The sequence below is a fragment of the Somniosus microcephalus genome, unplaced genomic scaffold (assembly GCF_052327205.1).
Source record: "Somniosus microcephalus isolate GS21.2 unplaced genomic scaffold, FLI_Smic_1.0 unresolved_chr1, whole genome shotgun sequence".
In the NCBI taxonomy this organism is placed as follows: domain Eukaryota; kingdom Metazoa; phylum Chordata; class Chondrichthyes; order Squaliformes; family Somniosidae; genus Somniosus; species Somniosus microcephalus.
Window position 1 is genome coordinate 163,676,665 of NW_028225179.1, and position 24,324 is coordinate 163,700,988.

At 51.7% G+C, this 24,324-nt stretch overlaps 1 protein-coding gene across 1 annotated transcript in view; it reads left to right on the forward strand.

The window, feature by feature from the left end:
- Positions 1-3,437: 3,437 nt before the first annotated feature.
- LOC147096444 (uncharacterized) overlaps positions 3,438-24,324 on the forward strand; it is a gene marked incomplete at its 3' end in the record, with an annotated part of 25,040 nt that continues 4,153 nt past the window's right edge. The window contains exons 1-4 of the mRNA XM_085973823.1: positions 3,438-3,445; positions 21,813-21,960; positions 23,792-23,869; positions 24,188-24,232. Of these exons, the coding sequence (XP_085829949.1) occupies positions 3,438-3,445; positions 21,813-21,960; positions 23,792-23,869; positions 24,188-24,232 (279 nt within the window). The remainder of the gene's footprint in view (positions 3,446-21,812; positions 21,961-23,791; positions 23,870-24,187; positions 24,233-24,324) is intronic.

The window sequence follows — 24,324 nt, forward strand, 5'->3', positions numbered from 1 at the left end:
GCGGAGCCCCGAACGCACCACCTTCTGACTCGGGAGGAGGGAGTGCTCAGTCCGAGAGATGAGGTAATGTTACGGGAAAAGGGGAATCCGATGAACCGCTTCAGTCCAAAAAAAAAACGAGACGTGCTGAAATTTAGACTGATGCGGGTGAGTTTTTCCACACACACACACACACACACACACACACACACACAGAGTGAGCGACTCGCAAAGAGAAGGGACGTCGGGATCGGGCAGTGGAGGGAAAACCCCATGGACCATTGAGGAAACGGGAGAATTGGTGCTTCCCCGGGCACAGGCCAGAGGTCAGAGGAGCAGAGACTGGTTATGGTCAGGTCACCGTTCCCTCTGCCGTTGCATCCTTTTAAAAATTCCATCACGGGGTGTGGTCGTCGCTGGCAAGGCCGGCATTTTTTGCCCATCCCTAATTGCCCTTGAGATGGTGGTGGTGAGCCGCCTTCTTGAACCGCTGCAGTCCGTTTGGTGAAGGTTCTCCCACAGTGTTGTTAGGGAGGGAGTTCCAGGATTTTGACAGTGAAGGCACAGTGATTTCTTTCCAAGTCGGGATGGTGTGTGACTTGGAGGGAACTTGGAGGTGGTGGTGTCCCAATGTGCCTGCTGCCCTTGTCCTTCTAGGTGGTAGAGGTCGTGGGTTTGGAAGGTGCTGCCGAAGAAGCCTTGGCAAGTTGCTGCAGTAGATGGTAAACACTGCAGCCACGGTGCGCTGGTGGTGGAGGGAGTGAATGTTTAAGGTGGTGGATGGGGTGCCAATCAAGCGGGCTGCTTTGTCCTGGATGGTGTCGAGCTTCTTGAGTGTTGTTGGAGCTGCACTCATCCAGGCAAGTGGAGAGTATTCCATCACACTCCTGACTTGTAGATGGTGGAAAGTCTTTGAGGAGTCAGGTAGCGAGACACTCGCCGCAGAATACCTAGCCTCTGATCTGCTCTTATGGCCACAGTATTTATGTGACTGGTCCAGTTAAGTTTCTGGTCAGTGGTGACCTGCAGGATGTTGATGGGGATTCAACCCTACGCGATGCAATGGGGGATCTGCGCCCTGTGTTACACCCAGGCCCCGTGTAGGTGGGATAATGAAGCTATTTCCCCAGTGCTCGGACACCCACTGAAACTTGCTGCTATGACCTGCCCCCTGGACTCCACCAACAGATCGGGTGGGGGGGGGAAGAGGGGAAGGCCAAAGACAAATCATCGAATGATACAGCACAGAAGGAGGCCATTCAGTCCATCGTGCCTGTGCTTGCTCTTTGGCGGAGCTATCCAATTAATTCCATTCACCCTGCTCTTTCCCAATTGCCCTGTATTATTTTCCCTTCCGATTCTTGTTTGAAAGTTATTAGTGAATCTGCTTCCACTGCCCGTCCAGGCAGTGCATTCCAGATCACAACAACTTGCTGTGTAAAATAATGTTTCCTCATGTCACAGACCATCAATAATCCCAGGCAGTATAGAGGCAGTCGGGGTGTGGTGGGTGCTCCTGGCTACTGGTCTATACCAGCAGGCAGAGGTCCCCATATCTCCATCAGGAGACAGAGGCCCCCGCGTCTCCCGTCAGGAGACGGAGGCCCCCGCGTCTCCCGTCAGGAGACGGAGGCCCCCGCGTCTCCCGTCAGGAGACGGAGGCCCCCGCGTCTCCCGTCAGGAGACGGAGGCCCCCGCGTCTCCCGTCAGGAGACGGAGGCCCCCGCGTCTCCCGTCAGGAGACGGAGGCCCCCGCGTCTCCCGTCAGGAGACGGAGGCCCCCGCGTCTCCCGTCAGGAGACGGAGGCCCCCGCGTCTCCCGTCAGGAGACGGAGGCCCCCGCGTCTCCCGTCAGGAGACGGAGGCCCCCGCGTCTCCCGTCAGGAGACGGAGGCCCCCGCGTCTCCCGTCAGGAGACGGAGGCCCCCGCGTCTCCCGTCAGGAGACGGAGGCCCCCGCGTCTCCCGTCCGGAGACGGAGGCCCCCGCGTCTCCCGTCCGGAGACGGAGGCCCCCGCGTCTCCCGTCCGGAGACGGAGGCCCCCGCGTCTCCCGTCCGGCGACGGAGGCCCCCGCGTCTCCCGTCCGGCGACGGAGGCCCCCGCGTCTCCCGTCCGGCGACGGAGGCCCCCGCGTCTCCCGTCCGGCGACGGAGGCCCCCGCGTCTCCCGTCCGGCGACGGAGGCCCCCGCGTCTCCCGTCCGGCGACGGAGGCCCCCGCGTCTCCCGTCCGGCGACGGAGGCCCCCGCGTCTCCCGTCCGGCGACGGAGGCCCCCGCGTCTCCCGTCCGGCGACGGAGGCCCCCGCGTCTCCCGTCCGGCGACGGAGGCCCCCGCGTCTCCCGTCCGGCGACGGAGGCCCCCGCGTCTCCCGTCCGGCGACGGAGGCCCCCGCGTCTCCCGTCCGGCGACGGAGGCCCCCGCGTCTCCCGTCCGGCGACGGAGGCCCCCGCGTCTCCCGTCCGGCGACGGAGGCCCCCGCGTCTCCCGTCCGGCGACGGAGGCCCCCGCGTCTCCCGTCCGGCGACGGAGGCCCCCGCGTCGCCCGTCCGGCGACGGAGGCCCCCGCGTCGCCCGTCCGGCGGCATTATATATTCAAAAACAACTTATTCATAGTAAAACATCTCATGGTGCTTGACAGGAGCGTTATCAGACATTAATTGACTCTGAACCACATCATGAGATATTAGGTCAGGTGACCAAAAGGTTTGTCAAAGAGGTAGGTTTTAAGGAACGTCTTCAAAGCAGAGAGTGAAGTGGAGAAGCGGAGAGGTTTAGGGAGGTTATTCCAGAGCTTAGGGCCTAGGCAGCTGAAGGCACGAGTGCCAATGGTGGAGCGATTAAAATCGGGGAAGCGCAAGAGGCCAGAATTGGAGGACCGCAGAGATCTCGGAGGGTTGTGGGGCTGGCGGAGGTTACAGAGATACTTTGCCGACCCTGGGCTCTGGTGAGCGTGACCTTCCCTCTGGCAGCGTGGAAACACCCCATTTGTTTCGACCCCACGCTTGATGTGAAGTCGTCAGGAATGAGGATGGTGGGTGATGTAAGAAAAAGGAGACTTACCATCAAGTAACTTTAAAGTAAGCTTTAAGTAACTTATAAACACACTATATACAAGAGAGGTCTTTACCATGCCTCTGGTAGAAGCCTCTTACAATACTGAACAGACCAGTATTTATACCAGTCCAACAGGAAGTGACATATGACAGGAAGTGAGGTATGTACACAGTTCATAGTTCACAGGAAGTGATGACATAACTTCCCAGAAGTTATTATTTTTATCACAGTGGGCTGTGTGAGGCAGTCCCCATTCACAACATCACACGAGGAGAGAGTCGCACCCGAATGTCTGCTCTCAGAATGCCTCCGGCTATAAATGCACAAACCACGGTAACAAGAGGGGTGACTGAGAGATGCTGATGCACACAAAGATATCTCCCTGATTATTGAGACACCAAGATGAAAAGGTAAGGCTCCCATGCGCACGACGCCACCAAGGTTGAAAACAGGCGGAGCACATCAGGTGGACCAAGCGGTAAGCCCAGAATTTCCGTGGGGATCTTCGGATCTGCTGCCGTAACATCGGCCAGCGGTTGGTGGGGCAGTCGGTGAAATGGAAGTCTTAAGGGGAGTGAGGAATTTGTGGTCTTGTAAAGAATGCGTTAGAGTAGGAGATGAGACAACTGGGAGGGGATGGAGGGAGGAGTAAGAGTTGTGATAGGAACATTAGGGACAGGAGGAGTAAGAGTTGTGATAGGAACATTAGGGACAGGGGGAGGCCATTCAGCCCCTTGAGCCTGCTCCATTAGATCACAGCTGATCTGTACCTCAACTCCATTTACCCGCCTGGGTTCCATATCCCTTGATATCCTTACCTAACAAAAATATCTATCACAGTCTTGCAAGCTCTACTTGTCCCAGCATCCACAGCCTTTTAAGTGAGAGAGTTCCAGATTTCTACAACCCTTTGTGTGGAAAAAGTGTTTCCTGATTTCACTCCTGAATGACCTCGCTCTGATTTTAAAGATTATGGGCTATGGGGAAAGGAGCAGGGGAGCGGGACTAATTGGAGAGCTCTTTCATGGAGCTGGCACAGGCACGATGGGCCAAATGGCCTCCTGTGCTGTATCATTCCATGATTCCATGTCCCCTTGTTCTTGGTTACCCCACCAGGGGAAATAGTTTCTCTGTAGCCACCCTATCAAATCCTTTTAACATTTTAAACACCTCAATCAGATCACCCCTCAATCTTAAATACTTGAGGGTACAACAACAACTTGTATTTATATAGCACCTGTAAAGTAGTAAAACGTCCCAAGGCGCTTCACAGGAGTATTATAAGACACAACATTCGGCACCGAGCCACTTAAGGAGAAATTAGGGCAGGTGACCAAAAGCTTGGTCAAAGAGGTAGATTTCAAGGAGCGTCTTAAAGGAGGGGAGAGAGGCGGAGAGATTTAGGCAGGGAATTCCAGAGCTTAGAGCCCAGGCTAGCCTGGTCTATGCAACCTGTCCTCATAATTTAACCCTCTGAGTCCTGGTTTTATTCTGGTGAACCTGCGCTGCACCCCGTCCAAGGCCAATATCTCCTTCCTGACGTGAGGTGCTCAGAACTGAACGCAGTGCTCCAGATGGGGGTCTGACCAAGGCTCTTACAACTGAAGCATCAATTCTCCCCTTTGTATTCCAGCCCCCTTGAGGTAAAGGCTAACATCCCATTAGCCTTTTTGATTACTTTTTGTACCAGCCCTCGAGCTTTTATCAAATCAAATCAAATCAACTTTTATTGTCATTGTTAGTGCACAAGTGCAGTACAACGAAATGTAGGCTTGCGGCTCCCGAGAGTGTACATTTAGATTAAGACATTTAAACATTCAACATACAATACATTACATAAACATAACCATAATAAAGTGCATTGGCAGATGTGCAGGCTTTAGAGTTTATTTGTGGAGTTCAGTAGGATGACAGCCCTGGGAAAGAAGCTGTTCCTAAATCTGGTCGTACGGGTGCGAATGCATCTGTAGCGTCTCCCAGATGGCAGAAGGGCGAACAGACTGTGGCTGGGGTGGGTAGGGTCTTTGATGATGGACCGTGACCTCCGTAAACAGCGTTTCTGGTATATGTGCTCTATGGTCGGTAGCCGGGTGCCGGTAATGCGTTGGGCAGTTTTGACTACCCGCTGCAGGGCTTTCCGGTCATAGTAGCTACAGCTGCCATACCATACTGTGATACAGTTCGTCAGGATGCTCTCTATTGTGCAGCGGTAAAAGTTAGAGAGGATCAGGGGTGACAGGTTACATCCCTTCAGCCTCCTTAGGAAATATAGGCGCTGCTGTACTTGGATTCCCTAATCTCTTTGCTCCTCTCCTGTATTCTCACCATTTAGAAACTACTCTGATTTATCTTTCTTGGGTCCAGAGTGGAGGACCTCACACTTGCCCACGCTGAACTCCATTTGACACAGCTTTGCCCACTCAATTAATCTGTCTGTGTCCCCAGCAATTTGCTGCCTCCACCTGCGCTACTTACTGTCCCTCCTAACTTGGTGTCATCTGCAAACTTGGATATGCAACTCTCCAATCCTTCATCCAAGTCATTATTAAACACGGGGAAAAGTTTAGGCCCCAGAACACATCCCCAGGGAAGAGCACTTGCCACATCCCGTCAATCCAAGTTACCTACCCTTTATCCCCACTCTCTATCTCTTACCTCCCAAACAATTCCCAACCCAAGTCAAGAGGCTGCCTGCAGTTCCATGTGCTCTCAGTTTTGCTAATGGTCTCTTGTGTGGAACTTTATCGAATGCCTTTTAGTCCATATAGACACTCCCTTATCTACCTTACTAGTGACCTCTAAAATTCAACTAGGTTAGTCGGACAAGACTTACCCTTAACAATGCTGGCTCTCTCTGACCAGCTCATATTTATTCAAGTACTCAAGTCATTTTATAGATACCACATGATATCAAGAAATGGCTGAGCGCACTGGATACAGCAAAGGCTATGGGCCCCGCCAACATCCCGGCTGTCGTGCTGAAGGCTTGTGCTCCAGAACTAGCTGCACCTCTAGCCAAGCTGTTCCAGTACAGCTACAGCACTGGCATCTATCCGACAATGTGGAAAACTGCCCAGGCATGTCCTGTCCACAAAAAACAGGACAAATCCAACCCGGCCAATTACCGCACCATCAGTCTACTCTCAATCATCAGCAAAGTGATGGAGGGGGTCATTGACAGTGCTATCAAGCGGCACTTATCAATAACCTGCTCACTTATGCCCAGTTTGGGTTCCGCCAGCACCACTTGGCTCCTGACCTCATTACAGCCTTGGTCCAAACATAGACAAAAGAGCTGAATTTCAGAGGTGAGGTGAGAGTGACTGCCTTTGATATCAAGGCAGCATTTGACCGAGTGTGGCATCACGGAGCCCGAGTAAAATTGAAGTCAATGGGAATCAAGGGGAAAATTCTCCACTGGCTGGAGTCATACCTAGCACAAAGGAAGATGGTTGTGGTTGTTGGAGGTCAATCATCTCAGCCCCAGGACATCGCTGTAGGAGTTCCTCAGGACAGTGTCCTAGGCCCAACCATCTTCAGCTGCTTCATCAATGACCTTCCCTCCATCATAAGGTCAGAAGTGGGGATGTTCACTGATGATTGCAGAGTGTTCAGTTCCATTCGCAACTCCTCAGATAATGAAGCAGTCTATGCCCGCATGCAGCAAGACCTGGTCAGCATTCAGCTTTGGGCTGATAAGTGGCAAATAACATTCATGCCACACAAGTGCCAGGCAATGACTATCTCCAACAAACGAGAGTCTAACCACCGCCCCCTAATATTCAACGGCATTACCATCGCCGAATCCCCCACCATCAACATCCTGGGGGTCACTATTAACCAGAAATTTACCTGGACCAGCCACATAAATACTGTGGCAACAAGAGCAGGTCAGAGGCTGGGTATTCTGTGGCGAGTGTCTCACCTCTTGACTCCCCAAAGCCTTTCCACCATCTACAAGGCACAAGTAAGGAGTGTGATGGAATACTCTCCACTTGCCTAGATGAGTGCAGCTCCAACAACATTCAAGAAGCTCGACACCATCCAGGACAAAGCAGCATGCTTGATTGGCACCCCATCCACCACCTTAAGCATTCACTCCCTCCACCACCGGCGTACCGTGGCTGCAGTGTGTACCATCTACAAACTGCACTGCAGCAACTCACCAAGGCTTCTTCGACAGCACCTCCCAAACCTGCGACCTCTACCACCTAGAAGGACAAGGGCAGCAGGCGCATGGGCACACCACCACCTCCAAGTTCCCCTCTAAGTCACACACCATCCTGACTTAGAAGCATATCCTGGAACTCCCTATCCAACAGCACTGTGGGAGTACCTTCACCACACGGGACTGCAGCTGTTCAAGAAGGTGGCTCACCAACACCTTCTCAAGGGCAATTAGGGATGGGCAATAATCCCAGGAACGAATTGAAAAAAAAGGTTATATGGGGGGGAGAGGCTGTGATTGAGAGAGAGGTTGTAATAAAGAGGTTGTAATGGAGAATTTGTGATCGAGGAAGAGGTTGTAATAGAGGGAGGTTTTGTGATATGGGGAGAGGTTGTGATAGGGAGATTAGGCCCGCTGTTCTTACCCGGTCTGGGCCTATATGTGACTCCAGTCCCACATCAATGTGGTTAACTCTTAACTGTCCTCTGAAGTGGCCGAAACACGCAAAGTTAGCATGCAGGTACAGCAAGTAATTAGCCTTTATTGCAAGGGGGATGGAGTATAAAAATCGGGAAGTCCTGTTACAACTGTACAGGGCATTGGTGAGGCCACACCTGGAGTACTGCGTACAGTTTTGGTCTCCTGATTTAAGGAAGGATATACTTGCATTGGAGGCTGTTCAGAGAAGGTTCACTAGGTTGATTCCTGGGATGAAGGGGTTGACGTATGAAGAAAAGTTGAGCAGGTTGGGCCTATACTCATTGGAGTTTAGAAGAATGAGAGGGGATCTTATTGAAACATATAAGATTCAGAAGGGGATTGACCAGGGTAGATGCTGAGAGGATGTTTCCCCTAGTGGGGGTATCTAGAACTAGGGGGCATAGTTTCAGAATAAGGGGGCACCAATTTAAGATGGAGATGAGGAGGAATTTCTTCTCTCAGAGGATCGTGAATCTTTGGAATTCTCTACCCCGGAGAGCTGTGGAGGCGGAGTCATTTTTAAAAATTCGTTCCTGGGATGTGGGCATCGCTGGCAAGGCCAGCATTTATTGCCCATCCCTAATTGCCCTCGAGAAGGTGGTGGTGAGCCACCTTCTTGAACCGCTGCAGTCAGTGTGGTGAAGGTACTCCCACAGTGCTGTTAGGGAGGGAGTTCCAGGATTTTGACCCAGCGTCGATGAAGGATCAGCGATATACATCTAAGTCAGGATGGTGTGTGACTTGGAGGGGGTGGTGTTCCCATGCACCTGCTGCCCTTGTCCTTCTGGGTGGAAGAGGTCGCGGGTTTGGGAGGTGCTGCTAAAGAAGCCTTGGTGAGTTGCTGCAGTGCATCTTCTCGTATCGGGCATGCAGACGATGTGACTCGTCCATCGGAGCTGATCGAGTGTGGTCAAAGCTTCGATGCTGGGGATGTTGGTCTGAGCGAGAACACTGACGTTGGTGCGCCTATCCCGCCAATGGCTTTGCAGGATCTTGCGGAGGCAGCGTTGGTGGTACCTCTCCAGTGCTTTCAGGTGCCTGCTGTACATGGTCCATGTCTCTTGAGGCACACAGCAGGGCGGGTATCACTACTGCTCTGTAGACTATGAGCTTGGTGCCGGGTTTGAGGTCCTGGTCTTCAAACACTCTCTTCCTCAGGTGACCGAAGGCTGCACTGGCACACTGAAGGCGGTGTTGGAATTCGTCATCGACGCCTGCCCTTGTTGACAGTAGGCTCCCGAGGTATGGAAAGTGGTCCATGTTGTCCAAGGCCATGTCGTGGATTTTGATAATCAGGGGGCAGTACTGTGTGGTGTGGGCAGGTTGGTAGAGGACCTTTGTCTTAAGGATGTTTTGTGTATGGCCCATGCTCTCGTATGCTTCGGTGAAGGTGTTGATGATGGTTTGAAGTTCAACCTCCAAGTGAGCGCAGACACAAGCGTCGTCTGCATACTGTAATTCAACGACAGAGGATGGGACGACCTTGGATCTGGACTGGAGGCGACGGAGGTTGAACAGTTTCCTATTTGTTCTGTAAATTAGCTCCTCTCCAGCGGGGAGATTACTGAGGGTGAGATGGAGCATTGCAGCAAGGAAGATTGAGAAGAGCGTTGGTGCGATGACACTGCCTTGCTTGACCTGGTCCGTACGTGAATTGGGTCTGTGGTGGAACCGTTGGTCAGGATCAAGGCTTGCATGTCGTCGTGAAGCAGGTACACACTGCAGCCACTGTATGCCGGTGGTGGAGGGAGTGAATGTTTGAGGTGGTGGATGGGGTGCCAATCAAACGGGCTGCTTTGTCCTGGATGGTGTCGAGCTTCTTGAGTGTTGGAGCTGCACTCATCCAGGCAAGTGGAGAGTATTCCATCACACTCCTTGCTTGTGCCTTGTAGATGGTGGAAAGACTTTGGGGAGTCAGGAGGTGAGACACTCGCCGCAGAATACCCAGCCTCTGACCTGCTGTTGTTGACACATTTATGTGGCTGGTCCATTGAATATATTTAAGGCGTAGACAGATATTTGAGCTACAGGGGAGTCAAGGGTTATGGGGAACGAGCGGGAAAGTGGCATTGAGGCCAAGATCAGATCAGCCGTGATCTTATTGAATGGCGGAGCAGGCGCGAGGGGGCGAATAAGAACATAAGAAATAGGAGCAGGAGTCGGCCAATCGGCCGCTCGAGCCTGCTCCACCATTCAATAAGATCCTGGCTGATCTGATCCTAACCTCAAATCTTCTATCACTCTCCACCCCACCCGAACCCATGTGATCTCCCGGGAGAGGCGAAAAACCAGATAAAAAACCCAATGGCCAATTTGGGAGAAAAAATCTGGGAAATTCCTCTCCGACCCATCTAGGCGATCAAAACTCGTCCAGGAGATCACTCTGTCCCTGTATTTCCTGCAGTACTTACCTTCTGTAAGAGGTGATCTCCACCCCAGCCAGGAACAGGCCCAATTTACTCTTGAAGGACTCCTAGCTGGCAGCCTGTTCCCGAGGTCTCCACTAATCCCTGTGAATAGAACCATCTCCTGAAATCTAACACAGAATTAGACACACGAACTAGGAGCAGGACCAGGCTATATGGCCCCTGGGCCCGCTCCACCACCCACAGGGCCATGACCGTTCCGAACCTAGACTCATGTCCAATTTCCTGCCCGCTCCCCGTAACCCCTAATTCCCTTTACTTCTAGGAAACTGTCTATTTCTGTTTTAAATTTATTTAATGATGTAGCTTCCACAGCTTTCTGGGGCAGCAAATTCCACAGACCTACTACCCTCTGAGTGAAGAAGTTTCTCCTCATCTCAGTTTTGAAAGAGCAGCCCCTTATTCTAAGATTATGCCTCCTAGTTCTAGTTTCACCCATCATTGGGAACATCCTCACCGCATCCACCCGATCAAGCCCCTTCACAATCTTATATGTTTCAATAAAATCGCCTCTCATTCTTCAGAACTCAAATGAGTAGAGTCCCAATCTACTCAACCTCTCCTCATATGTCCACCCCCTCATCCCCGGGATTAACCGAGTGAACCTTCTTTGTACTGCCTCGAGAGCAAGTATGTCTTTTCTTAAGCCTACTCCTGCTCCTATTTCTTATGTTCTTAACAAGCCACGCAGTTACCACCCGCGCAGGGGGGGGGCACCTCAGGGTGGGCAATGAATGCCAGCCTTGCCAGTGATGCTCACTGTCATGAAGCTTATCATTCATGAAGAAACGACTCATGAAATAACACTGGGCGGCCAGCTGGTGGCGCCGTCCAAGGAGTACAAATACTCGGGCGTGGGCCCAGCTTGCCCAGGAGGTTTTTGTAACCAGGAACTAGTGATGTAACTGGAATGTCATGGTTGTGAAACAGTTGATTAAAGCCTTGTTTTATACTCAACCAAGGGCTTAGTGAGTTTTATTATGTCACCCAGATCCTGAGAATAAATATAAATAAAAAAGATTGGCATCCATGGCGTGCCTTGTGCAATCAATGGTTGGGAAATGGTGACATGGTTTCCCGTAAGTCCAGTTGTTTTGTGTACCCAGGGTGAATTGAGCAAAACAATGGCCTCGGCAGTGAGGACCTTTGCCTCGTGAATGGGTGGATGGATGTCAAGCTATGATGGTTCACTAATGTTGAGCGGTTTAATGACAAAAATACAAAGAAACTATGGGGTGAGGGCGGAGGGTGGGGGTGGAAGTACAGCGTTGAAGGATAAAGCATTAATTTTACCTTGGCTCGGAAACGCATCCTTCAAACGTCACTGCATCCCCAGGTTTGTTTCTGATCCCCCTGTTTGCATTTCAGTTAATGAACAGCTGAAAGTTAAACAGCCTCTCGCCACCTCTTCCTCCTCTCCTTGGTTTTTCCCCTCCGAGTCCCCGGGACTCAGTGTCTGGTGTGCTAAACGTGAACCAGTGGCTATTTTCTTCAGTCCAGCAATCGGGAATGAAGCCGTTCGGTTTACTCGCGCTCTGCCTTGCATTCCTGCCCGGTGTGAGAGGTAAGTGAGCGAGGGTTGAGCGCAAAGCGGGAGGTCTGGCCCGAGATTGGGATGTCACCAGTCCGCCTGGCTGATTCTGCCATGCGCTGACACCTTGAACCTAATTCAATCCTAAACTGCTGCTGTTCCGTGATGTAAAAAAAAAGACTCGCATTTGTATAGCGCCTTTTCATTACCTCAGGACATCCAGACATGCATTCCAATCACTTTTCAAGGGTCCTCACTGTTGTAATGTCGGAAATGCAGCAGGCAATTTGCGCACAGCAAGCTCCCATAACCAGCAATGAAATAAATGATCAGATCATCTGTTTTAGGTGTCGGTTAGAACATAAGACTAGGAGCAGGAGTCGGTCACTCGGCCCCTCGAGCCTGCTCCGCCATTCAATAAGATCATGGCTAATCTGATCTTGGCCTCAACTGCACTTCCCTGCCCGCTCCCCATAACCCTCGACTCCCTTATCGTTCAAAAATCTGTCTATATGGTGAGGGATAAATGTTGGTCAGGACATTAGGGTCTCCCCTGCTCTTCTTCAAATAGTGGCCGTGGGATCTTTTACATCCACCTCAGAGAGCAGACGGTTTAACGTCTCATTCGAAAGACGGCTCCTTCGACAGTGTAGCACTCCCTCAGTACTGCACTGGAGTATCAGCCTAGGTTTTATGTGCTCAAGTCCCTGGAGTGGGACTTGAACCCACAGCCTTCTGACTCAGAGGCGAGTGTGCTGCCCACTGAGCCACAGCTGGTACTACAACAATTTGAGGTGAGAGACGACAGTTGATGAAACCATTTGAGAGACATGCCTTTGCCCGTTGTCAAACCCATTTAAAGGACACTGGATAATGCTTGCAATGAACTCATGGAGAGAGAAGTACCATTCGAACGTACCCTCTCTCACCCCTCCCTCCCACTCTCCCCTCATTCTCCCCTCTCCCCACCCTCCCCCCAACCTTCCTCTCTCCCCTCTCTCCCTTTCCTCTCCCCCTTCTCCCAACCTCCCTCTGCCCCCTCCCACCCTCTCCCACCTCCCACCTTATCCTCCTTCCCACCCTATTCCCCCTTCCCTCTCTCCCCCTCCCTTCCATCTCCCCCCTCTCCCAACCACCCTCTGCCCCCTCCCACCCTCTCCCACCTCCCATCTTATCCTCCTTCCCACCCTATTCCCCCTTCCCTCTCTCCCGCTCCCTCCCTTCCTCTCTCTCCACTCCCTACCCCTCTCCCCTCCCACCTACCCTCACCCTCCCTCTCTCTCCACTCCCTCTCTCCCCTCCCACCCTCCCTCCCTCTCTCCCCCTCCCTCCCTCTCACCCCCTCCCTCCCTCTCCCTCTCACCCCTGTCTCTCCCCCCTCTCTCCCCCTCCCTTCCCCTCCCTCTCCCCCGCTATCTCCCCCTCCCTCCCCCTCTCCCCTCCCTCCCTCACTCCCCTCTCCCTCTCCCCGTCTCTCCCCCCTCCCTCCCCCTCCCTCTCTCCCTCTCCCTTCCCTCTCTCCCCTCCCTCTCTCCCCCGCTATCTCCCCCTCCCTCTCCCTCTAACCCCTTTACTCCACCCTCTCCCCTCCCTCTCCCTTCTCTCCCCCTCTCCCCATCCCTCTCCCCCAGTCTCACTCCCTCTGCACCCTTCCTCTCCCTCCTCCCTCTCCCCCCTCCCCACCCTGCTCACCTCGCCCACCCTGTCCTCCCCCTCCCGCTCTCCTCCTCCCCCTCTCCCCACCTCCCGGTCTTCCCCTCCCTCTCCCTCACTTTCCCTTTCCCCTCCCTTTCCCCTCCCTCTCTTCTCCCTCCCCTTACCCTCAATCTCTTCCCCTCCCCTCTCTCCCATTCCCCTCTCTTCCCCCTTTCTTCCCCCTCACTTTCTTCTCCCTCCCTCTCCCCCCTCATGGGAGGTTTTGCTAGTGCTGTTGGGGAGGTTTTAAACTAGCTTGGCAGGGGATGGGCACCTGAGGGTAGAATCAGAAGGGAGAAAAACTAAGCTGGAAATAGAAGATAAGGGTTCAGGTGAAGGGGTATTTAGGAAGGCAAAGAGAAAGGAGAAGGCAATAGTGCAGGGCAGCGACAGGGGTAACGATAACCAGAATGTATCAGGAAGGGGCAGAGCATACAAGCATAAGAGTAAGGGTAAGAAGTCACTGGTGGGAGTAGTATATAAGCCCCCTAACAGTAGCTATACTGTAGGACAGTGTATAAATCAAGAAATAATGGGGGCTTGTAAGAAAGGCACTGCAATAATCATGGGCAATTTTAATCATATTGATTGGACAAATCAAATTGGCAAGGGTAGCCTTGAGGACGAGTTCACAGAGTGTATTCGGGATTGTTTCTTAGAGCAATATGTTGTGGAGCCAACCAGGGAGCAGGCTATTTTAGATCTGGTAATGTGTAATGAGACAGGATTAATTAATGATCTCATAGTAAAGTATGTCCTAGGAAAGAGTGATCATAGCATGGCAGAATTTCAAATTCAGTTTGAGGGTAAGAAACTTGGGTCTGAAACTAGTGTCCTAAACTGAAACAAAGGCAATTACAAGGGTATGAGGACAGAGTTGGCTAAAGTGGATTGGGAAAATAGATTAAAGGGTAAGATGGTAGATCAGCAGTGGCAGACATTTAAGGAGATACTTCATAAATCTCAACAAAGGTATATTCCAGTGAGAAAGAAAGGCTCTACGAGAAGGATACACCATCCGTGGCTAACTAAGGAAGTTAAGGATGGGATCAAATTGAAAGTAAAGGCAGACAATGTTGCGAAGATTAGTGGTAGGCCAGTGGATTGGGAAATTTTTGGAAACCAGCAAAGGATAACTAAAAAAATTATAAAGAGGGAGAGAGTAAACTAGCAAATGATATAAAAACAGACAGTAAGAGCTTCTACAGGTATATAAAAAGGAAGCGAGTAGCTAAAGTAAACATTGGTCCCTTAGAGGATGAGACTGGGGAATTAATAATGGGAAATAGAGAAATGGCAGAGACTCTAAACAATTATTTTGGATCAGTCTTCACGGTAGAAGACACTAAAAACATCCCAATAATAATAGATAATCAAGGGGCTATAGGGAGGGAGGAACTTAAAACAATCTCTATCACTAGAGAAAAAGTACTGGGCAAACTAATGGGGCTAAAGGCTGACAAGTCTCCTGGAACTGATGGTCTGCATCCTAGGGTCTTAAAAGAGGTGGCTGCAGAGATAGTGGATGCATTGGTTGTAATCTACCAAAATTCCCTGGATTCTGGAGAGGTCCCAGCGGATTGGAAATCTGCAAATGTAACGCCACTATTCAAGAAAGGAGGGAGACAGAAAGCAGGCAATTATAGACCAGTTAGCCTAACATCTGTCATTGGGAAAATGCTGGAGTCCATCATTAAGGAGAACATTTAGAAAATCATAAGACAGTCAAGCAGAGTCAACATGGTTTTATGAAAGGGAAATCATGTTTGTCAAATTTGCTGGAGTTCTTTGAGGATGTAACGAGCAGGGCAGATAAAGGGGAACCAGTAGATGTCGTGTATTTGGATTTCCAGAAGGCATTCGATAAGGTGCCACATAAAAGGTTACTACACAAGATAAGAGCGCACGGGGTTGGGGGTAATATATTAGCATGGATAGAGGATTGGCTAACTAACAGAAAGCAGAGAGTTGGGATAAATGGGACATTTTCAGGTTGGCAAACTGTAACTAGTGGGGTGCCACAGGGATCAGTGCTGGGGCCTCAACTATTTACAATCTATATTAACGACTTGGATGAAGGGACCGAGTGTACTGCAGCCAAATTTGCTGATGAAACAAAGATAGGTGGGAAAGCAAGTTGTGAGGAGGACACAAGGAGTCTGCAAAGGGATATAGAGAGGTTAAGTGAGTGGGGAACAATTTGGCAGATGGAGTATAATGTGGGAAAATGTGAGGTTATCCACTTTGGAAGGAAGAATGAAAAAGCAAACTATTATTTAAATGGAGTGGGATTACAAAATGCTACAATTCAGAGGGACCTGGGGGTCCAAGTACATGAAACACAAAAAGTTAGCATGCAGGTACAGCAAGTAATTAAGAAGGCAATTGGACTATTGGCATTTATTGCAAGGGGGATGGAGTATAAAAGTAGGGAAGTCCTGCTGCAACTGTACAGGGCATTGGTGAGACCACACCTGGAGTACTGTGTATAGTTTTGGTCTCCTGATTTAAGGAAGGATATACTTGCATTGGAGGCCGTTCAGAGAAGGTTCACTGGGTTGATTCCGGAGTTGAAGGGGTTGACGTATGAGGAAAGGTTGAGCAGGCTGGGCCTATACTCATTGGAGTTTAGAAGAATGAGAGGTGATCTTATTGAAACATATAAGATTCTGAGGGGGATTGACAGGGTGAATGCTGAGAGGATGTTTCCCCTCGTGGGGGTATCCAGAACTAGGGGGCATAGTTTCAGGATAAGGGGGCACCCATTTAAGACGGAGATGAGGAGGAATTTCTTCTCTCAGAGGGTCGTGAATCTTTGGAATTCTCTACCCCAGAGAGCTGCGGAGGCGGAGTCAGTGAATATATTCAAGGCGGAGATTGACAGATATTTGAACTCCAAAGGAGTCAAGGGTTATGGGGAGAGAGCGGGAAAGTGGAGTTGAGGCCAAGATTGGATCAGCCGTGATCTTACTGAATGGCGGAGCAGGCTCTGTAGTGTATGTACCTTGAAGAAGGAACTATATTCTGCAGCCCCTGTATACTGCAGTACCAGTAGTGACCACCCCTGTATATAAGCCTGTGTAGTAACTTTGTATAGTAGTTCCAGTTTTGTCTCCATTCAGTAAACACCTGTTATAACCAACTTCTGCAGTCCGTGTCTCAATTACACACGGACATTACATTGGCGACGAACAGATCCGAACTTACCTACAGTTCTGCACCACCTCACGGGGATCCATCCCTGAAGCGAAGTTATTAGAGGTCGAAGCCAGAAGGAAGAAATCCAAAAAGAAAAAAAAAACAAACAGAAGAAACGGCAACCGCCCTCTGATTCATCGAATTCGAAGATTTGCAGGAGAGGCTGTCGAGAGCTGGGCTTGGTTCTCCAGTCTATGGTGTTCCAGCTAATCAGGCTGGTGGCAGGTAGTACACTGATCCTTCCTGGGCTGCGGCGGGCTAGAGCTCGATCGGGTGGCTTTTCAACGGGGCCGAGCAACATTGTCGGGAAGAGGAGAGAGAGAGAGAGGGTGGAGCACACAGGGCGCGGCCGGTGCTACGAAGCCGGGCAGCGTACAGACCCGAGAAGAGGGAGGAAAGTATCCCATAGGGTCTGCTCTGATGACGGGAACAGTAATTAAAATAAAAGAAAAAGAAATTAGAAGCGCAGAAAGCCGCGAGGAGCTGCAGTTTGCCACGGGGACCGCGGAGAGCGGCGTTGGCAGCAGCGCGGGGGGAGGCGCGCGAAGACCATAGGGCGTTGCCATCAAGGCATAAAAACGCCAGCAACAGCGTTGGCAGCAGCGGAAAAGACAGAAAGCGCGGGAGGCGCCATCTTAATTCAGCGGGGAAGAAGGAAAAGCGCGGGAGGCGCCATTTTGTTCAATCGGGGAAGAAGGCAAAGCGCGGGAGGCGCCATTTTGTTCAATCGGGGGAAGAAGGCAAAGCGCGGGAGGCGCCATTTTGTTCAATCGGGGAAGAAGGCAAAGCGCGGGAGGCGCCATCTTAGATCTCCAAGATGCCGAAGACTGGCAATATCATTGCCTTCGATAATGAAATAGAACACTGGACCACGTATGTGGAAAGAGTCGAAGTATATTGCAAGGCAAATGAAGTAGCCGATGAGAAAAAGGCATCGGTACTACTAAACTTAATGGGCGCAAGAACGTACGGCCTATTGCGGAACCTGATCACTCCAGTCAAACCGATGGAGAAGAGTTTTAACGAAATTGTTGATATCCTACAGGAACACATAAATCCTACACCGCTGCTGATAGCAGAAAGATTTAAAGTCCACAAGAGAAATCAGCACAAAGATGAGAGCAATGCTGATTACCTTACGGAACTACGCAAGCTATCAAAGCACTGCCAGTTCGGACCAGGACTGGCAGATACCCTACGGGACAAATTTGTCTGTGGACTCCTGAGTGAAGGAACCCAGAAGAGGTTACTCTCAGAGCTGATGCTAGATAAGGCTTTCAGCGTGGCAGTATCGTACGAAGCAGCAGCAAGGGGAGCTGCGGAAATACAGCAAAAGCCACAGGAATACGGCACCCATGAAATGACACGGGGATTTGAAAAATGTTATCGCTGCGGCAGAACAACCCATGACCAGAAGGACTGCTGGTTCAAGGACAAAACATGCAGGCAATGCGGAAAGATGGGACACATTGCACGAGTTTGCAGGTCCGGGAAGAAGACTAACGACAACAAAAAGACTACTAAGGAAAAGTACAGGAAAGTACAAAAGATGACGGACAGTAGTTCCGAAGACCAGAAGAGCGATAGTGAATCCGGGAACAAGAGACTAAGCTGTCTCAAACTACACAACGTAATCGCAAAAGAGGATCACCGAACCATTTGGGTCACCCTCACGATAGCAGGGTCCCAAGTCAAAATGGAATTGGATACAGGATCAGCCCTGACGGTCATGAATCGACGAGACTATGAGTGGCTATTCTCACACATACCCTTGAAAGACACATCCATTGTCTTGAAGACATATACGGGGCAGAAAGTATACCCCAGAGGGAAAATAAGGGTGCCTGTCGAATACAATGGCAAGGAAATACAGAAATTGTATCTGTACATACTGCAAGATGGTGGACCACCGTTATTGGGACGTGAATGGATCAGAAAGATAAGTTTAGACTGGCACTCCATTCAGGCACTGACTGTGGCTGGTAAAAAGGATGACGACGTCACACCTGGACGATTGTCAAAAATCTTAGCTAACGCTAAAGAGGTATTTCAACAAGGACTGGGAACTCTTAAAGGCGCAACCGCCTCGATAAAAATAGAAGAGAATGCAATTCCCAAGTTTTTCAAAGCAAGACCGGTACCGTATGCAATTCGCCCAGCCATCGAGGCAGAGCTGGAGAATCTGGAGAATGCCGGCGTGTTATCTAAGGTAGACTGGAGCGAGTGGGCGACACCCATCGTTCCTGTCATGAAGAAAACATTAAACAATAAGTCTGAGGAGCCAAGGAAGGTTCACATCTGTGGGGACTTCAAGGTGACAGTGAACCCAGTCCTTCACACAGTACAGTATCCTCTTCCGAGGATAGAAGATATTTTCGCCTCACTATCTGGAGGGAAACGTTTTACAAAAATTGACCTAGCGCAAGCATATTTGCAGATGGAGGTTGAAGAATCCTCTGGGAAATATCTCACGATAAACACTCACAAAGGTCTTTACCAGTATAATCGACTGGTATTCGGAGTAGCATCAGCTCCGGCTATATGGCAAAGAGCGATGGAACAAGTCCTGCAAGGGATTCCGGGGACTCAGTGTTACTTGGACGACATCCTAGTGACAGGTGAAAATGACAGTGAACACCTTGCCAACCTAGAGCAGGTGCTCACTAGACTAAGAGAACATGGGCTACGAGCCAATCGCCCCAAGTGCGAGTTTTTTAAGAAACAAATATCGTATTGTGGCCACGTGATTGATGAAGAGGGGTTACATAAGTCCCCTGACAAAATTGAAGCGGTAGTTAAGGCTCCAGCGCCTGAAAATGTGTCGCAACTGAGGTCATTCCTCGGATTGGTGAATTACTACTGTTAAGTCTGTGTGTTCTAGTTGTATTTAAGATTAATTACTGACACAGACTACAAGAATAACGTTTCAACAGGTCTTTACTAGTTGGAGGTCAGGGCTATACTAACAGCAATATCACTACACAGTACTTATATACCGGTGGTCACCACCGGTATTACGTATACAGCAGCCAGAGAAAGTAGTACATCTCTTAAGGTGGAACAGGCTTAAGTTCTCTTAAGGTGGAACAGGTTACATACACCACAACTACCATAAGTTTTTGCCGAATTTGTCCACAATTCTGCACCCACTGAACGCCCTGCTACAAACTGGAGTAGCATGGAAATGGAGCGATGAATGTAAGCAGGCCTTTCAGAAGTGTAAAGGCCTGATCACTTCAAGAGAAGTATTGGCTCACTACAATTCCTCCCCCTGGTGTGGGGGGTGAAGAAGTTCAATCACTACCTGCACGGACAGAAATTTACTCTACTAACTGATCATCAACCTCTTGTCTCCATTTTCAACCCTAAGAAGGGCGTCCCGATAATGACAGCACAACAGCTACAGAGGTGGTCCCTTTTCCTAGGGGCACACCAATATGACATAGAGTACAAAGGAACTAAACAGCATGGGAATGCTGATGGATTGTCGCGCCTACCGTTGCCGACGGTGGAAGAAGCACCTGCAGTGGATCCTGTGGAGATATTCCACTCGACCATAGTCGAATGTTTACCTGTGACGAATGCAAACATAGAAAAGGAAACACGAAATGAGCCGACACTCTCCAGGGTCTATGATTTAACGGTGAAGGGATGGCCAGCACATGGCGAACCACTGTTGCCAGCATTCTCGCCGAGAAGAGAACAGCTGTCAGTGTGCCGAGGAACCTTGATGTGTGGATCCAGAGTAGTAATTCCACCCAAATTGAAGGATAGAATGCTCAATGAGCTTCATGAGGGTCATCTGGGAGGGGTAAAAATGAAGAACTTAGCCAGAGCGTTTGTGTGGTGGCCGGGAATCGATACAGAAATCGAAGGGATGACCAAGAGCTGTACAGGATGCCAGAAGGTCCAAAACGCCCCACCATAAGCCCCTCTACATCCATGGGAGTGGCCCTCATCTCCATGGCAAAGGGTGCACATTGATTTTGCTGGTCCATTTATGGACTCGATGTTTTTAATTGCGGTGGATGCACATTCAAAGTTGCCAGAGGTAATAAAAATGTCCTCAACCACCACAGAAAAACTATCACAGTCTTACGAACCATATTCGCCAGAAATGGGCTGCCTGAACAGATTTGCTCCGACAATGGACCACAGTTTGTATCTGAAGAGTTCCGGAGGTTCTTAAAGAACAATGGTGTTAAGCATTACACATCCGCCCCATATCATCCAGCCACCAATGGATTGGCTGAGAGGTTCGTTCAAACATTCAAGAAGGCTATCAAGGCAATGTGTAATGAAGACATACCCCTACAACACAAGGTGGATAACTTCTTGTTTGCCTACCGGAATGCAACACATGCGGTTACCAACCAAACTCCAGCCATGATCTTCAATCGAAGACTAAGATGCCGCTTGGATTTGGTTAAGCCAAACATCAGAAGAGATGTGGAGAACAGGCAGTTTCAGAATATGAATTAAAGGCCAACCAGGAGTTTCAAGATAGGTCAACCAGTTTTGGCCCGGGACTACCGCACAGAGAAATGGCAGCCAGGAACAATCTGCACACGGCAAGGACCTCTAATGTAAACCGTGGACGTTGGAGAGAGCATTGTAAGACGCCATGCTGACCAGATTCTAGAGTCACTGGAAAATGTCAAATCTACACCACGATCCTATACACCTGGTGATGAAACCAAAGTACCAATTGCATCTACCTCAGAATCGGTGATATTGGAAGCAGACGAACCGAACAACGACGTTGATCCCGAATCAACTTTGCCAGAAGAACCCGATACCCCAAAGAGGCGTTATCCGGACAGAATCAGGAAGCCTCCACAAAGACTGAATTTATAATTGATTAACTTCAGCTAATGTATATAGCAACTGTAATTGTAAATATGTTATTTAATTATTAATCGAATGTTATGTACTGTTTAGCTAAAAGGGGAGGAATTGTAGTGTATGTACCTTGAAGAAGGAACGATATTCTGCAGCCCCTGTATACTGCAGTACCAGTAGTGACCACCCCCTGTATATAAGCCTGTGCAGTAACTTTGTATAGTAGTTCCAGTTTTGTCTCCATTCAGTAAACACCTGTTGTAACCAACTTCTGCAGTCCGTGTCTCAATTACACACGGACATTACAGGCTCGAGGGGTCAATTGGCCGACTCCCACTCCTACATGTTATGTTCTCCTGTTCTCACTCTCTCTCCCTCACTCTCCCTCCCTCTCTTCCCCCTCCCTCTCTCCAACTCACTCTCCTTCTCTCTTCCAGCTCCCTCTCATTGCATTACCCTCTCTCCACTTCCCTCTCTCCCCTTCCCTCTCTCCCCCTTCCCTCTCTCCCCTTCCCTCTCTCCCCTTCCTCTCTCCCACTTCCCTCTCTCCCACTTCCCTCTCGCCCCTTCCCTCTCCCCCCCTTCGCCCTCTCACCCCTCCGCCCTCTCGCCCTCCCTCTCTCCCCCTCCCTCTCTCCCTTCCTCTCTCCCCTTCCCTCTCTTCCCCCTCCACCTCTCTTCCCCTTCCTCTCTCCCCTTCCTCTCTCCCCTTCCTTCTCTCCCCCTTCCCTCTCTCCCACTTCCCTCTCTCCCCTTCCCTCTCTCCCCCTTCCCTCTCTCCCCTTCGCCTCTCCTCCCCCCTTCCCTCTCCCCTCCTCCCTCTCCCCTCCCTCTCTCCCCCTCCCTCTCTCCCCTTCCCTCTCTCCCCTTCCCTCTCTCCCTCCCACCTTCCCTCCCACCCTCTCTTCCCCTCCCTCTCCCCTTCCTCTCTCCCCTTCCTCTCTCCCCTTCCTCTCTCCCCCTTCCCTCACACCCCTCCACTCACCCCCATCCCTCACCCCTCAACCCACACACCCACAACCCACACCCCCACCACACACCCCCAACCCACACACCCCACCTCCCTCACCCCTTCACACCCCCCTCCACCACACCCTTCCCTCCGCCCAACCCTCTCCCCCTTCCCTCTCTCCCACTCCCACCTCACCCCTCCACCCCAACCCCTCCCTCACACCCCCTCCTCCACCCCCACCTCTCCCCCTCCTCTCCCCTTCCCTCTCTCCCCTCCCTCTCTCCCCACCTCCCTCTCTCCCCTTCCTCTCTCCCCTTCCTCTCTCCCCTTCCCTCTCTCCCCTCCCCTCTCCCCTCCTCTCTCCCCCCTTCCCTCTCTCCCCTCCCACCTCTCTCCCTTCCTCTCTCCCCTTCCCTCTCCCCTTCCCTCTCTCCCCCTCCCTCTCTCCACTTCCCTCTCTCCCCCTTCCCTCTCTCCCCCTTCCCTCTCTCCCCTTCCTCTCTCCCCTTCCTCCCTCTCCCTCCCTCTCTCCCCCTTCCCTCCTCTCACCCCTTCCCTCTCTCCCCTTCCCTCTCTCCCCCTCCCTCTCTCCCCTCCTCTCCCCTTCCTCTCTCCCCTTCCCTCTCCCCTTCCCTCTCTCCCCTTCCCTCTCTCCCCTTCCCTCTCTCCCCCTTCCCTCTCTCCCCCTTCCCTCTCTCCCCTCCTCCCTCTCCCCTCCCTCTCTCCCCCTTCCCTCTCCCCTTCCCTCTCTCCCCTTCCCTCTCTCCCCTCCCCTCTCTTCCCCTCCCACCTCTCCCCTTCCTCTCTCCCCTTCCTCTCTCCCCTTCCTCTCTCCCCTTCCCTCTCTCCCCTTCCTCTCTCCCCCTTCCCTCTCTCCCCCTTCCCTCCTCTCTCCCACTTCCCTCTCCCCTTCCCCTCTCTCCCCCTTCCCTCTCACCCCTTCCCTCTCGCCCCTTCCCTCTCTCCCCTTCCCTCTCTCCTCCCTCTCCTCCCTCTCCCCTCCCTCTCCCCTTCCCTCTCTCCCCTTTCCTCTCTCCCCTTTCCCTCTCGCCCCTTCCCTCTCTCTCCCTCCCTTCCCTCTCTCCCCCTTCCTCTCTCTCCCCCTTCCCTCTCTCCCCTCTCTCTCCCCCTTCCCTCTCTCCCTCCCTCCTCTCCCTCTCCTCTCCCCTTCCCTCTCTCCCCTTCCCTCTCTCCCCTTCCCTCTCTCCCCTTCCTCTCTCCCCCTTTCCTCTCTCCCCTTTCCCTCTCTCCCCTTCCCTCTCCCCCTTCCCTCTCTCCCCCTTCCTCTCTCCCCTCCTCCCTCTCCCCTCCCTCTCTCCCCCTTCCCTCTCTCCCCTTCCTCCCTCTCCCCTTCCCTCTCTCCCCCTTCCCTCTCTTCCCTCTCCTCTCTCCCTTCCCTCTCTCCCCCTTTCCCTCTCTCCCCTTCCCTCTCTCCCCCTTCCTCTCTCCCCTTCCCTCTCTCCCCTTTCCTCTCTCCCCTTCCCTCTCTCCCCTTTCCTCTCTCCCCTTCCCTCTCTCCCCTTTCCTCTCTCCCCTTTCCTCTCTCCCCTTCCTCTCTCCCCTTTCCTCTCTCCCCTTCCCTCTCTCCCCTTTCCTCTCTCCCCTTTCCCTCTCTCCCCTTCCCTCTCTCCCCTTCCCTCTCTCCCCTTCCCTCTCCCCTTTCCTCTCTCCCCTTCCTCTCTCCCCTTTCCTCTCTCCCCTTCCTCTCTCCCCTTCCCTCTCTCCCCTTTCCTCTCTCCCCTTTCCTCTCTCCCCTTCCCTCTCTCCCCTTCCCTCTCTCCCCGTCCCTCTCCCCTTCCCTCTCTCCCCTTTCCTCTCTCCCCTTCCCTCTCTCCCCCTTCCCTCTCTCCCCCTTCCTCTCTCCCCTCCTCCCTCTCCCTTCTCTCCCTCCCCTTCCCTCTCTCCCTTCCTCTCTCCCCTTCCTCTCTCTCCCTTCCCTCTCTCCCCTTCCCTCTCCCCCTTCCCTCTCTCCCCTTCCTCTCTCCCCTTTCCCTCTC